Genomic DNA, 15,342 nt, shown 5'->3' on the forward strand with positions numbered 1-15,342 from the left:
AACGTCGAAATATAACGAAAGCAAACGAGGGTGAAAAAAATTGTACGACTTACCCCGAACATTGCCCTGAGGTCAGGGTCTCGGAAGCGAAAAGGTATGTTGCTGACGTGCAAACGTTTTGGTTGACCTTTGAGGTCGGTGCCTTGTGTCGCTGTCGCGGGTGTCGTCGCGCCTGAGGTGACAGGTGCCAACGCAGCAGCCTCCACTCCGCCTTCGGGATTGGTCTCACTGCCACCGCCCGGTGTGGGTGCGGGTTGCTGGCCACCGCCACCCGCGGCTGCAGCCGCTGCTGCTACCACCGCTGCCTGGAACACCTCCGACTGTCGTCGGAAAGCGACAAACGAACGTTTGAGACTCTGCTTCGCTGATAATGCGACGAAACGAGAAACCGCGAAATCCGGCTTGTTGGTCAAAGCGGTATAGCAAAAAGTGGTATTTCAATCTAAATCTTATATATTTGTACTTATACGAAGATCTTCGTCAAGAAGATCGGTAACAAATAGATTATAATAGATCGGTAACGAATAAATCAGAAAAATAAAAAAACCGGAGTCAATGCTAAGAATATTTACTGCAAAAAAAGTACTTGCAATTAGATAAAAGATAGATGGAAAGTAACTAATGTGCAACGGTATAAGAGAATCAATAAAAAGGAGTAGCGAAGGAAGGACTGGCGAGACTAATAAATGGCGCAAACAATTCGGTGACGCGGCCGCAAACTTTAGTTCGCCTTACTTTGACGTGTGTGTAGAGTTACTGTAATGTATGCTGACATAATATGCACGGCAACATGGTATGACGACGTAAAACGAAATAATGACTGCCTTCGCGCGGAATGATGAAACGTTGCTTCATTTATACGATAAAGAACTGCGCACACGAAATAATTAGCGAGACAGAAAAATTTGTTGAACATTTGAGATATTTTCTAGAAAATATCAGCGGCATTAATTTCGCATGTGATATTGCCATTAATGTAACGACGCAGCAGTAATTAGTATCAACGTAACGAACACCATTTATGTCATTCCGTAACTTGAAATTAAATATATAGTGATGAAATACATTATTAAAATATTAAAATATATAATTCCATATGCGTCGTATATATAGACATAATCTCTATCGTATATGTATCTCAAGAAAAAGAAATTCTACTATATCTTCTTACTCGAGGCAATAAATACATAATGCATAATGCACGTTACCATTGCGTGGTATTGTGACTGATTAATATCGATGAAATAGTAAATCACCGTCAACTACGTCACGTTAACATGTCTCCTTCGCCGACACAATAATAAATTATACAGTAATGCTGATATTTTCTCATTAAAACCATGAAACTTCTACAAAGTGGAAACTATACCTTCGCCAGTTTATTTGAAACTAGAAGCCTTATCATCTGATAAAACAATATGTAAGTCGTTTCTTTAAAATATTTTGGTGTAATGTTTCTTGTGTGTGTGTGTGTGTGTGTGTGTGTGTGTGTGCGCGCGCGCATTCCATATAATCGAGACATCTGAAATACGGAATTATTACTAAAGTACATCCAATCCCGAATGGGTTGTAAACAATGATTTATAGTGTACGTGTACGCGGCTATCGCACAACATAAGCCAGGAATATGATCGTGTATTAAGTCAGAAACTCGCGGAAGCTGTAAGTGGTAATATCTGAAAGTGGTCAGCCAAATGGCCGACCTTATGCATGCCCGTACTACTAACGGCCAGCAAGTGAATGCGCACCATGCACGGTCAGACACAGCTGCTGCTTCGGGTAATTTGCGAAATATTGGGAATGTATAAAACCACTATTTTACCAATAATGCATTTGTTTTCAGTACTACAGTATAAACTTTTGCAATTATAAAAGTGATAGAAATGACCAAACCATTTTTTTTATAAACCGTGCATTTTAATAAAATACACAAATTAATTTTTAAACAATTTTTCCAAAACTTGTCTCGTAATTGTTGTAATACTCCAGATCGAATATTATTGCTCATTACGCATCGACAGTTCATTATCACCGGATTACAAGTCGCGATGAGAGTGCGTCGATATACTGCCGGGCGCACTTTCATGACGTTGGCGAAAGCTTTGTTTCGCGGGAGATTGAAACTTTTTTTCCTGCCCCAATCTACGTGTACAAAAGAGGCGAGAGCGGCCTTTCTGACGCGGTAGCGGGCGGAAATTTAACAGAGTGAAAAGCAGAACGAGCCACCAACCCTCGTACGACATAAACCGTCCACGAATATATCCCCCCCAGTATGTCCTTTTAGCGTACGCCATCAACGATTATTCACGGAAAAATTTCGACAATTTCTTTTTCTATTTATCTTTTTCATTTTCTGCTGGAGAAGAGTGTCCACACTCTTATTATTTTTTTATTTCGTGACGCCTTCGCGTTCATAAAAAAAAATATACCATGCTGGCGATGTTCCAAAGGTTTTTACAGCAATTATAAAACATTAATTACTTTACTTGTTAATTATAAAACGTATACAATTTATATATGCCGCCGTATTAATGTAACATTTTCATAAAAGATAAATAAAAATGAATTAACTTCAACTAACTATATGTTATTTAACTTTTACGATACTATCATTTTATGAAGAAAAATATTTTAACTCTAACATAAGCTCGAACACGTTAATTATTCAATCACAAAATTGTATGTATATATTTCATTCGTCTATTATATCCATCTCAAAATTCTTATTCCAATATTTTTGAATTGTTATTTCATTAATTAATAATATAAAAACCTTTTGCAAGTGAATGGGAATTTGTGAAGCAAATATACAATCATCTATAATTATAAAAAAATTGATTCCAGTGCTTTCTCCTAACAAGATATTTCGCATGACATATCATCAAAGGAAATGAGAGTGTCTCTTCGCTTTCTGTCGTTTCGCAATTGGGGACTAACCGCTCCAATTTAACGAAATTATTCCATTTTGACGACCGACGCTCGTAGCACGAAATAATCGAAATTGCGCGTCGGCATATTTCCCCTCTTAACTTTGCGGATATTGGCGCCAAATATTTGCGAGCAGCACTCTTTCCAAGACTTCGATGTATTCGTGCAAGAGCGAAAAGCACGACGATTGCCATGAAGATATTTCCTCGTTAATTTCATTTGTCGTTTTTGACCCGTAACGAGACTTCGGCTCAACAAGATTTAAAATATAAATAGAAATGAGAAAAAGATTTATAAAATAATAGAAATTAAAAAATATTTTTACAGCATTCACAATTACTTACATCTCTTAATGTATTTATTATACACCGTATTATACTAATTACATTTTCAAGAAAAATGTTATTTGTAGTTATTGTACTTACAGGAATTTAATCGAGACAAAAGACTGGGAAATTAGTAACATATTTATTATAAAAACAAAAAAAACTCAAATTACAAAGGATTATTATTTTAGGAGAATGTAATAATCTGTAAATAAGGTAAATGGCCATAAAGAAAAGATGGCCAACACATGTTCATTCGATGTTTCATGACGAGCTAGATTGAAAGAACATATATAGGCCATTTTTCCTCTATGGCCATTACCTGAGTTTACCCTACGTTATGCAAAGTTTATCTAAATATTAAAGAACAAAAAGTGTTAATAAAAAAATTTATTTTTATTTATCTAACTATTTGCATTTTTCCCAGTTTAATTTACATACGACTACTGAAATCTCCGGCCAAAATTATAGGCAAATATCACCATGAAACTGGCAAATTGAATTTATTAAAGCTTCGTCCGCATTTCATTGAGGATTCGAGTCTCTCGAGTCATCCTCGTTAAGCTACGCCTCTATTCGTCCTGGGAATCGGCATCCAAACGAACTGTTTGATATTCCGGCAGTGTGCATCATCCATGGCGGAGATGCGCGAAGTACCACTCGGATGCCAATTGATGCGAACATTTATTCCCGCAACTTTCAGTACAGCATCGCCCGCTTGCTTCGAGCGAATATGGCTGACAAGTTTACCACAACGGCGGAATCGTTGAACAAATTCAAGCGATACCTACGTGCTCTGCGCAAAATTCATGTTGACGAAAATATAATATTTTGTTCGTAACTTCCCCTGCTTCAATGCAATTTCGGCTTGTCAGAAACAAAAGATTTATTTATCAGCGAAAATACAAACGTGAATGTGTGATGAAATATTATTCAAAATAAATGTAAATGAAAGAACGGGGGTGAAACGATTGTTAGTATAATTGCTACGCGATAACAACATCCATAATTTATCACATCTTTCGCAATCTAGAAAAATGCAAAAGAAGGCTTTAAAAATGCCATCTTCGCGTTCCAAATCCAGATGATCGTATTATAATTCATCTTTCGCGAACGAGTCACTTGACAAAACCATAATATTTCCACAATCATGAAAAACATAATAAAAAACTATGTATGTATAATATGCAACTATAATGCATATACATATCCCATTATCCGTTCTGTGTATATACTAATCAATGATATCAATTCCTTTCTCTTCGCGACATTGTATCAATAATTATTGTTTTCACATTATCGTAGATCTGCATAACAATTACATTGAGAAAAAAGATCGAGTGCGTCGGAAAATATCACGAACGAGATAAATCTTTATCGCGGTTGTTTCTCACATCATATATACGTGGGTGTATATTTTCTGTATATAGGATATAAACTTTGCGCAAATCAGATTAGGCGCACACAAAATCACTGCACGAAGGAACGCGCGCGTAAAGTTATACACGAGATAAATCCGACAAATTATGCAAACCGCGCCGGAAGACGGATAATGTCATCAAGCGGGGAAACGCTCGCAAATTCTGTACTGTTCGAGAAGCTTTTAGTCCGGCATGAATAATAGAGACGTGTCGTTCCCAAGGCAAGGATTTATAGCCGTTCGCCCCAAAACTCCGAGCTATTTGTTTGCCCCTTTTCTCTCTACGGCTTGCCTTAAAGGATCAACAAAAAAGTTCATGAAAAAATCAAACTATAATTATCTTTAAAAAAAATAGCGACCTCGAGAGCGACATTAAGTTTTATCTTTTATTTCTGTTTTTACGCGGTCAATAGGTTTATTTCACAAATCAAAAAATCGATTATTCTTGAATTCGATAAGTACAAACTAAAGTTTCACGATTTATAAAGAGATCTCTGTATAAAGTGTATCTTTAAGAAAAACTAAAGCGCATCCTTTACGGTATACAAAAAACTTATAAATTTTGCGAGAAAAAGAAATATTGTTGCAGAACATCAGTGCGAGACGTAAAGGTCGCAATTTTCGTAATTTGAAGCTAAAGGGCGACAACTCGCAAGTAATATTTTAGTAATTTCCGAGTTTCGTGAAGTTCCAATCTTTTGTAAGTAAAGAAACTTAAGCAATCAAAGAGTGATCAAGAAAAGCGTTTACCGTTACAAAGGACCTACTCTTCGGCGGGATGGTCTCGGCGCAATGCGATGGAAAACAATAAAACAACGCGCAGCGGCCTGTGCGGACATTTTCCTTTCGCTGAATACAGCGGCAGGGCAGTAATTCGTCGCTACTTGGCAATTTCAGAAAGTTCCAGACGGCGCGGCCGCAACTTTATATTCATTAACGGCGGGTTGCCGTGCAAGAAAAGAGAGGCAGGCAAATTTTCCGAACCCCTGCACGAGCGCATATTGCGAAGTTTCGCGCCGGTGAACTCGACGAATGGCGAGTCTCTCTTCAGCGTTTCCGGCAAAGCGGTTTTGACTTTTCGCGACTAACGAACACCGCCGAATACTGCAGCCTAGATGCTTTCAGAGCGAGGGAAGAAACATACAGGCAAAGAAATTTCCCCCTTTACGACATTTCAGAGACTACATTCAGAATGTCTTAAGATTCTCACGCTTATTTCTATCTGCTGATTCGCTCGACCAATTTAAAGTCGCTGCTTCCTCAATACGAAGTACACGAAAGGAAGTACTTTCAAGCTAAAGTCTGTAGTTATAGTCTGAAGCAATCAGTATAATGGTTGTAGAGAAGTAATGTGTTTCATCTGACTAAAAATAACTTCTATCTGTCTTTCGATCAAATTTTAATTGGACGATAACGTTACATTTATTTACGGAAACAATATTTTATATAATATATTCTCACTTAAAGTCAGGAAACAATTAACGGATAGAATCTTTTCAGTTTATTTTGTGAAACACCGATGAATTCTGAATAATTATTCGGCGAGCTGAAATCCTTTTTGTTTGTGTTTACGTCATTCTGCTAGCTCGAAATAAGCAATGGCACAAAATAAACCGGATTATTTCGCAGTACGTCTTTGTGGCAGTTTTCGCACGGACCTATTCAGACGGCAGATTGTTAAAACGAGTGCCGTCTCAAGCGAGTTAACTTGAAAAGGGACAACAACGGAATTTCGCCTAATGCTGGGAAACTCGAATATACCATTGCGCGTCTGTTTGCCGCCAGATAACTAGAGTTGCACGCACCGTGTGCGCAATATATGAAACGTATGGATACTACGTGCATAATACCACGTGCAATGTTCTATTGTGCGAATCCCGGATTATGCCATGTAATATTATAAAGAGAGTTGAGAGAAACTATACTAATAAAGTGGAAACTTCATAAAAAATTATCCATTTTTGTGCCGTAACAGCTTAGTTACTAAAAATATATTATGTGAATCATAAATTATCATTATATAATACTAATGATCTTGTAACACATTATATAACATGTTTTCATAAAATTTACTTTATTCTCGATTGTGTATTATCTCATTAAATGTGAACTCTTAGGACATGGAATTAAATTAATATTAAATCTAACTCCTAAAAAATAAAATAACTTTTCAAATCTTGTAATTTATTCTTCCAAAGTTTTCACTATTTCAGAATGCGCATCTATTTCCTGTATAAATCACAACTGTGATTTATTCGAGGCAAAAATTTATGTACTGCAAATTGTCCGCATGATCGGCCGTATGTGCATGACTCGAGTATAACGTTCCGTAATTCCGCACGATATAATATACGTGTTGTCGCAGCGGGGCGAACAACAGGATTGCGCTGCCATCCGTTTAGAATGAAATTATGGAAGGAAACAGAGGAGATGGGGTGTGGTAGTAGTGATGGCAGCGCGGTGTGGAGGAAGAGAAAGAGGAAATGCACATGACAGACTCCCGTGTCCCATCAGGTGATCTCGCCTGCATGAAGCTGCGCGCGGCCGAACGAACTGTGCGGGCGACGTGCGCTTTTCGACTCGATGACTAACCAGACCCGGTTAATTGACCAGACGTATTTACCGCGGGACAAAGCATAGCCACGAGCGAAACTGGCGCGCGACATTGTTCGCGAATTGTTCGCCCACCATCAAACTGTGCGCGCGAGATCATTATCAATCTTGCTCTCCGGATTTAATCGAACCCAAACAACCTAAAACTTGCTCCTGGGAGGAGAAGGACGATATTTCGTCAAACCTTGACGAAGGCGATATTGTATTACGCTCGAGTTTGTATTACGCGGTCGTGAAATATATAACGTTTCCGCGATGAAATAAAGAACTTTGGATAACGCAATCGGCGTCGGATATTACTTCTTTTCTTCCTTCTTTTTTTTCCCAGTGAACCGATTTATCGATTTTTCTCTCTCAATTTGACGCGAACACAATACCCGTTCGTGACAAAAGGAGAAAAGTGTAATTTTTTCAGGCGCGGTATTTTCAGCTTTGCGTCGATATATATGGAAATCATTCAACGAATTTTACTACGAAGCGAATTTAATGCTGGAACAATTTTATTCCAATTTACGGTACATCCCCAAATGTATCGCTATATTGCAGATAGCGTGGAACATCATAGCGAGTACGAAGCGAAGCATTATAATCACGAATAATCGTAGGGTAATTCGAAACTGGAGATTATTTACCGTTATAAATATCGAGCTCTAATCCAATCCCCGTGAATTTTCTCGATTCTCGCCCAGAGACATATCGTATTCTCGATTTCACGGGAAATGAACGAAAACCGCATAAGCGTGGAATAAAAAATCGGACCTGAAATACACGCGCGTGGAATCGAGAGAATATAGCGTGATCTGTACTAACGCGATAAATTAGAGCGGATTTATAAACATTACTTTTGCTGCATTCGTTGCGCGCGCGATATCACGCCGATATACAAAGGTGCTTTGCATTTCGAGCCGCGGCCGAGCATGAAATCAATTATCGTTCGTCGTCGGGGAGACCCGACCTTTCCCCGATATTTATTTAGCATTAAAACGCGATCGTCGTTATCCTCGCGGTTCCGCGCGTTCTAACCGGTGGTCGTAAATCAGGGGAGGAAATCTGGCTGCGGCGTCTCCGATGGTAATGAATCGGAGAGTCGCCCGACGCGACGACGAGAACGCATTGTAGCCTCAAGTTTCCACGCACCGTCGATACGGCGTATGAATTTCAAGGGAATTAATGGCGTCGGATTATATCTCGTAATCGCGTATCTATCACATGGACGACGTGCTCTCTCCCCGCGTGGACCGCCAATCTATCTCAAACAAAAAGGGGATCGAGACTCCGCCACGTTCGACTATTAAAATGCAATTATACCGATGGAGCGTTTAGCTCTTGTTACAAGCATGGACGGATCGATTGTTACTAAAAAAGTTCGCTCTAAAAACAGATGCATGGATGTTGGCGACATTTTGAGAAAGAGGGTTTTAGATATTTGGAAGCTTATATTGATTATGAAATATAACCATTCGGTGAATAATGCAATAAACTGAATTGCGGCTGCTCGTAGATTGTGGGCCAAGTAAAAGGAAGATCGTTAGTAGTCTTATGCAAAGTAAGACATTTCTGTATTCCGCGCACCTCCAATTACATGCGATCATCGATAACATTCACTAACGAGGGATTAAATTTTAAGCGCAATATAGCTTTACGACTTTGAGCGTCGTGATGAAATTACTGTCTCTGAAATTAGTCTATTTGAAAATCATCTGAATTCGATAGACGTTGTTGATTCAATTTCGCAACGAATCGTTTTTACACGAGATAAAACTGCCACATCTGAACTTCCTGAATTGCGTTAGCGAAAGTCAGTTTAAATAGATTCTTTAAAATAGAGAAATTTTAATATTAAATAACAACTTTTATAGCTACGATCAATTCGATTACGCATTAAGTAATCTCATTTTCAAAGTTATTATTTTTGTCATCATAACATACAAGAATTAATATATATTTTCTTTCTTATCCTCACATTAATATATGTCGATAAAAATTATAAACGTCGATAAAAATTAACGTTGATTATCGTTTTTCCTCGCGCATGATTTTTCCACGGAAGTTTTTATCATAGGCGAGATGCATAACGTTTCGTTAAGAGAGAAAATTCCTTTATTCAATCGATAAGTAACCCTCCCCATCTATCGCGCATTCCGCTATGAATTACAAGGAGCCCCCTTCGTGGAATTCACTCGTCGCCTCCGACGCGACGACGTCTCCTCTCCATTCATACGTGTCCAGAATCATTGACCGCGACCGCAGCTACGTGACGGGATGACGGCCGCGCCTTCTCGACGAGTCGGTAAACAGGACGAAGGTGAAGAAAAAGAGACGCGGTTCGAGAAGTTCGGTTCTCTGGTAACGGAATGCACACTAGAATCTCGAAAGTGCTCCACGTGGCTCGCGAGAGGCTACTTCGCAGGAACGTAACGTGTAATTTTGTCACAAGCGTCGAGAACATTCAAAGAAAGGATTAGTTACTCTAACAGGCTCCTATATACGCTTGCGGTTTCGGTGCACGGCACCGGCTTGATGAATAGCCAATAACGTGTCGCCTCGACCTCTTATCGCGCGATACGCGTTACATTTATACTTGTTCAGGAAAAGAGGACAGGACAACGCGAGGACAGAGAACATTCCCCTAAGGGAATTCTCCTCCTATACGAAATACTTTGTTTATTCAAAATTGCTCTGAAGAATAAACGTTTCGACATCGATATTGAGCAATTACTTTAACTGTCGCTTTAAAATGCTAAATGCTAAATGCTCTCGTTACTGTTTAAAAATAATTTTTAAATTGTATCTATAGTTTAATCTATTGTAATAATTAATAACTAATTGGGATGTAATACGATACATCCTTCATAAAGGGAAATGGTCAACTCCTATAATCATTATCATTATAGCTTTGTAGTAAAACTGGTAATAAGTGCTTATCAACTAATTCGACGCAGTCGTGTTAATTAAGAGGCTGAAACTTACGATGGCCTGTTGATCGACCCCGTTCGGAGGCGGAGGCGGACTGAAGCTGGCCGCGGTCGGCGCACCGGGGGCGGCGGGATGGGGTGCGCCCGCCGCAGGCGGCACCTGGGGCCCGCCGGTCGGGGGTGGTTGCTGGGGCGCACCAGCGTTCTCCTCCTTCACCGTCACTGGTGGCGGTGGCTTAACGTCACCGGCTGCACCGGCCGCCCCCACGACACCCGCGACCCCGTTCACCGGAGAAGGGAAGACACCCCCACCATAGGGCGCAGCCATCCCTGTCTGCACCATATGCTGAAAGAAAATATAATTTCTTATGAGTTTCAATGCTCAATTGTCGTAACATAAGTTTAAGGATAAGGGTAAATTAAAGGGCATTAAAAAATATTAACAAATGTAAATGTGAATTTAGTCTTGATTAATTAACATTTATTACTATATTTTTGTTACTAAATTAATTATACAGATCATTATTAATGTAAGTTGCGAACTTCAAGTTGAGAAATGGAAAGTGATGATTACTAATTCAGACTTCCTGACCTGAGAATTAAATATTCACTAAATTATGCTAAAATTATCATATAAATATTTTACATTACTGCGCAATTTAATAAATTGACAAGATTTAATAAAAACATTATAATTATATACTTAATTAGTTATCTCTGATCCTATAATTTTAATAAGATCAGCAAGCTATTCATGATTGACAGTAATTTAAATATGAAGGTGTATAGATATAGCGCTAGAAATACTTTACTTATTATTAACTTATTCCCATTAACATTCGGACACTCTCTCGTCTTTCATTCGCGAAACGAGAAAGAGAAATATCTTCCCTACTGCAAGTAGATTCGGCTCAGTTTTTCTAGTCTCTCCGAGATCGTTAGAGATGAAGGATAATGGCGAAAATGGCGTTGCCAATTTTTCGTGCGGTGGCGAACTATTCACCGTGACCGCAGGCAATCTACTAGTAGAAAGATTTCTGGCAAAGTTCCATTGGAATGTCGTGGCGGCCTACGATTGGTCGAATAATACCTCAAACTTCACCACAAACCTAATAGTTCATGGTAAAGATATTTTTTTTCATCTAAAAATGTATAAAAACTAGCTTGTGTGTAGTCCTTTATGAGATTCACAAATATTGCAGATAGAAAATACCCTTTGCCCTACCCTCTTAATAATTCTTGAATTAACTTGTTAATTAAGAAAATTAAATACTTTTAGATACATTACAATATCAGATAATAAAATATTCAATATCAAAAATAATAAAAATATGTGAGTTATATATAATAAATCAATTATTGTTTATCATAATTCGTGTGTTAATAAATATAAAAGATAAAACTACATAAAACACTTCGCTATTATAAATTTACAATTTTTACATTTTGAGATCATCTTTCTTTATTTATAATAAAAGTTAATGAATTCTATATTACATAAAAATAATTAATTTTAGTTAAACAGATTATGAAACAATATCCTTTTCGGCAGCTAAGTGCATGGGAAAAGTCATTATCGTTTGGACACACTTTCTAGTTTTACTGCGAAACCAGAGAGAGTTTATATAAGTAAAAAGAGACAATTTTATAGAACGTAAAAGGCGGAGAAGGATCCGCGGGACGGCAAACGATTTACTATGGACAGCAGAGTAACTATAATTTATGGTTCGCCCCCGGGCCGTGCCATCTACAATCTCGCACGTGGCAGGTTACAGATGGTTTGTCCAGTTCTCCCTTCTCTCCCGATTATTTCTGAACGCCACCCCTCGACCTCGCTCCACCACGAGAGAGCAAAGAGCCATTTGTTATTCGTACCTTGAACATTTTTCTGAAAACTCGATTTAGACCGAATTTCGCCGATACGGACCGGCCGCGCGCGCGAACGGAGATGAAGCTCGGAAACGGAGATACGCGAGAAAGAGTTCCGTGCGGTCTTTGTTAAGTCTGAGAAATGAAGGTCTTGGTCTCAGCAATTACGGAAGATCCGACATCAACAAAATGCTGCGATCCAGATGATTTCTCGCGTCTGATTACGATAGCATCAGTCTATGATAAATTAGCAGCCGTCGTTTATATGAAAATGTTAGACGCTGTGATGTATAAGAATAAAAGTGTGATTTATCATTTTATAATGTTCAACTTCATTTAAAAGGAATAAGAAATAGCATGAGAAACATATGTAGCATAAATGTGTGCATCAGAATGAAACGTCTCTCTTTTATATGTATAATTGATCTTTTAACATTTAAAATGCATAATTACAATCCGTGTTTGTCGATATTAATTTTATAAATAATAAATCTAATTTAATCTACTTTCGCTTACGTCGTAGATTTCGTTATTATTTTCATTATTTCAAATTGTCTTCTTCGAAAATCGATTTCGCAAAGTATGTCACAATTCCATTTACAGCTAAAATTGTACACCAAATATCCAATCGTTCTTTTAAATTTTGTAACGCGAAGCCAATTTTTTCAGCCGAGATTCAATTACTGATACGCGGAACAAATAGAACTCTAACAAAACTGCGAAAGAAACTGTTAGAATAAGATTTCGGAAGTCTGATCACGATCGGTGACATTACCAAGAAAAATCTAACGAGAAACGAGCACGATGAAAGAAGAGAAGTAATCCGCGAGGAGGTAAGTATATATCGTTCACCAGAGACAATCAATGAAAGGATACGCGAAGCAGTGTATTTCACGTGTGAAGGGATCCCTTTGGAAAACCCTCGCGGCGAATGAGAACTGAAACTAAGTTTGACCGAGGAAAGTCGCCTCTGGCTCTACACATCACACATCCCCCTTCTACCAGCTTTCTATTCCGGGAGCGTATAAGCTTAATCAACGAAAGGGACAGGATGGATAAGAAAAAGGAGAGCGCACACGCTAGCTGGAGAACATGATCCCAAACCGACCCAATTTTCTCTCGCTGGCACGGAAAATATGTCTTCCGATTGGCTGGGAAAGCCACGGCTCTTCGTCCTGATTACGAAGATAAAGGACCACAGCAAGGATTAAAAACGCATTAATCTCCCTAGTCGACGAGTATGAAGAAATATGGACTTAACTTCCTGACCGAGCTAGCTGCTCCGTTAATTGATTATTTCTCTAATTTACGCAGGATGGACGCGATCGTGGATAAGTAAAAGAGAGTCCTGGCAAGAGTTTTGACTTCGCTATACAGTCGAATGTATTATTTCTTCATACGTCGGACTAGCTGCCGGAAGTTCGAATGCGGTGTGTTAAAATTAAACTCGAGTCACGTTAAATCGAATCGAATGTAAGTCACGTTCATAAGCAGAGTTAGAAGGAAGTTTCTCTCTCTGTGTATGAATAAGATAGCGCGTATAAATAAAATATTAAAATTACTTGTGTTTGTAGACAACGGAATCACAATGTGACACGAGCAAATAAATTTAAAAATATATATATCTAAATATCACAGAGATTTATCATCGCTACAAATATCGGAAATTGCAGAAAAAATGAGTCTTCTTTGATAACTCGCGTATCTTTTTCGAGATAAAATTCTCAATCCCATTTTAGTGGATGGTTCGTTCTCGCACGGTCAACGACAGTCTAACAGTTCTTTGTCGTCTGCTCCTTCTTCTTCCCATTTTTTTTATGATTATGCGGACAGAGCAAGGCTTAATTCCCGCGTACGGTAGTATATACAAGAGACCATTCAGAGCACGCTTCCCCCTCGGCGTCAGCGGAGCGTGTCGCCACGGATAGCTGGGCCTTACGGCAATCGCGTGCGCAAGTCCGAGGAACGTAATGAAAAAAAATTTTAATGATCTCACGTTAATTCGATCAGCTACCTCAGGCGTAAAGAATAAATGACGAAATGCACGGCGCTCTTGTGCCGTTTCTGCGGAGACGCACTCGCGTTGCTAATTGGATATTCGAAGCAAATGATTATTCGAGTGGTTATTATATATGAATTGCCGATTCATCTTCTCGTTGAGTTCACACGATTAATATGACGATCGTTAATTCTAAGTTTGACCCTCTATAAGCTGTTATTTAATTTTGAATTTTATTTAGAATTAAGATATAAAAATTGGAACCGAACTAATTTTAAATTTTATAATCGGATTAAATGTTTTTTTGCAAAAAATTTATAAAATCATTACGACTTCAAACAACGCTTCGTTCGATTACGTTCACATTACTAAATTTTAATTTTCCTTTATTTTTAGAAATGTAAAAGGTAAAAAATAGAATGCAGAATTTGAGAGATTTAAAAAGTATCTTAATATTAAGATGTCTAAATATAATTTAGTTCTTTGGATATATGGTTAATCGAAGGCGCGAAGAAATTAAACTCAAAGTAAATAAGATCGTATTACTCGGTACAGTTTGCCCTTTGATTTTCGAAACTTTGTACACCGGAGGATTGGCAAAGATGATCGTTACAGCCTAGAGTACTCGCGCGGATCACTTGCTCAACGCCGCATGCATCTCATGTTACGAAGAGATGGCTATAAGCCAGCACGAACCACGAAATCCGAGTTATCTCCATGTATCGGAACTCTGCTTCAGATCGATTCATGCGAATACTATATCAGACCAACGACCTATTTCGAGAGTGCCATCGACCAAACAAAATGGCACTTTTCGCATCCATAGTGCCTGTCTTATCGACTAAAATTGGGGGAGTTGGGAAGCGAATAACCGGCAAACCAGGGAACTGGCTTGTCGATCTGCATGGAGAATCAACGTTATCAGAATTGGCAGTAGAAAAAGCGGACGCGATAGCTATAAGAGGAGGCTGTTTCGCGCGGGTCCGCAAGGAGGATGCGCGAATCGAAATGGATTGCATAAACGCCGCTTCATCTCATCGTCGCGCGAAGTCTCGCGCGGTGTTTCGCGCAGCATAAGTTCCTCGATTGTGCAAATGAAAATATGACAGATGCGGACGGTGTTATATAAGCAAAAAAATGAATTAACCCGCTTAATTAAAAAATACATAACTGCGTCAGCAACACGGAATTCCGCATTTTACATTTAATTCGCGCAAAATTGCTGTTTTGCAAATTAAGCCATTTTTGCGTAATATCAAATATAAAAATGAT

The 15,342-nt window shown here is 38.6% G+C and overlaps 1 protein-coding gene across 11 annotated transcripts in view; it reads right to left on the bottom strand.

Annotated features, from left to right (window-relative positions):
- The window catches only part of LOC143908149 (RNA binding protein fox-1 homolog 2), a 270,571-nt gene that overhangs the window by 86,296 nt on the left and 168,933 nt on the right, over nt 1-15,342 (bottom strand). For all 11 annotated transcript variants that reach the window (XM_077425520.1, XM_077425521.1, XM_077425524.1 and 8 more), the window contains 2 exons: nt 10,258-10,548; nt 54-320 (listed from right to left, as the gene is read on the bottom strand). In XM_077425520.1, the coding sequence (XP_077281646.1) occupies nt 54-320; nt 10,258-10,545 (555 nt within the window). In that variant the 5' untranslated portion in view covers nt 10,546-10,548. The remainder of the gene's footprint in view (nt 1-53; nt 321-10,257; nt 10,549-15,342) is intronic.

Source organism: Temnothorax americanus, unplaced genomic scaffold (assembly GCF_048541705.1).
Source record: "Temnothorax americanus isolate GAGA-0224 unplaced genomic scaffold, ASM4854170v1 Scaffold9, whole genome shotgun sequence".
NCBI lineage: Eukaryota > Metazoa > Arthropoda > Insecta > Hymenoptera > Formicidae > Temnothorax > Temnothorax americanus.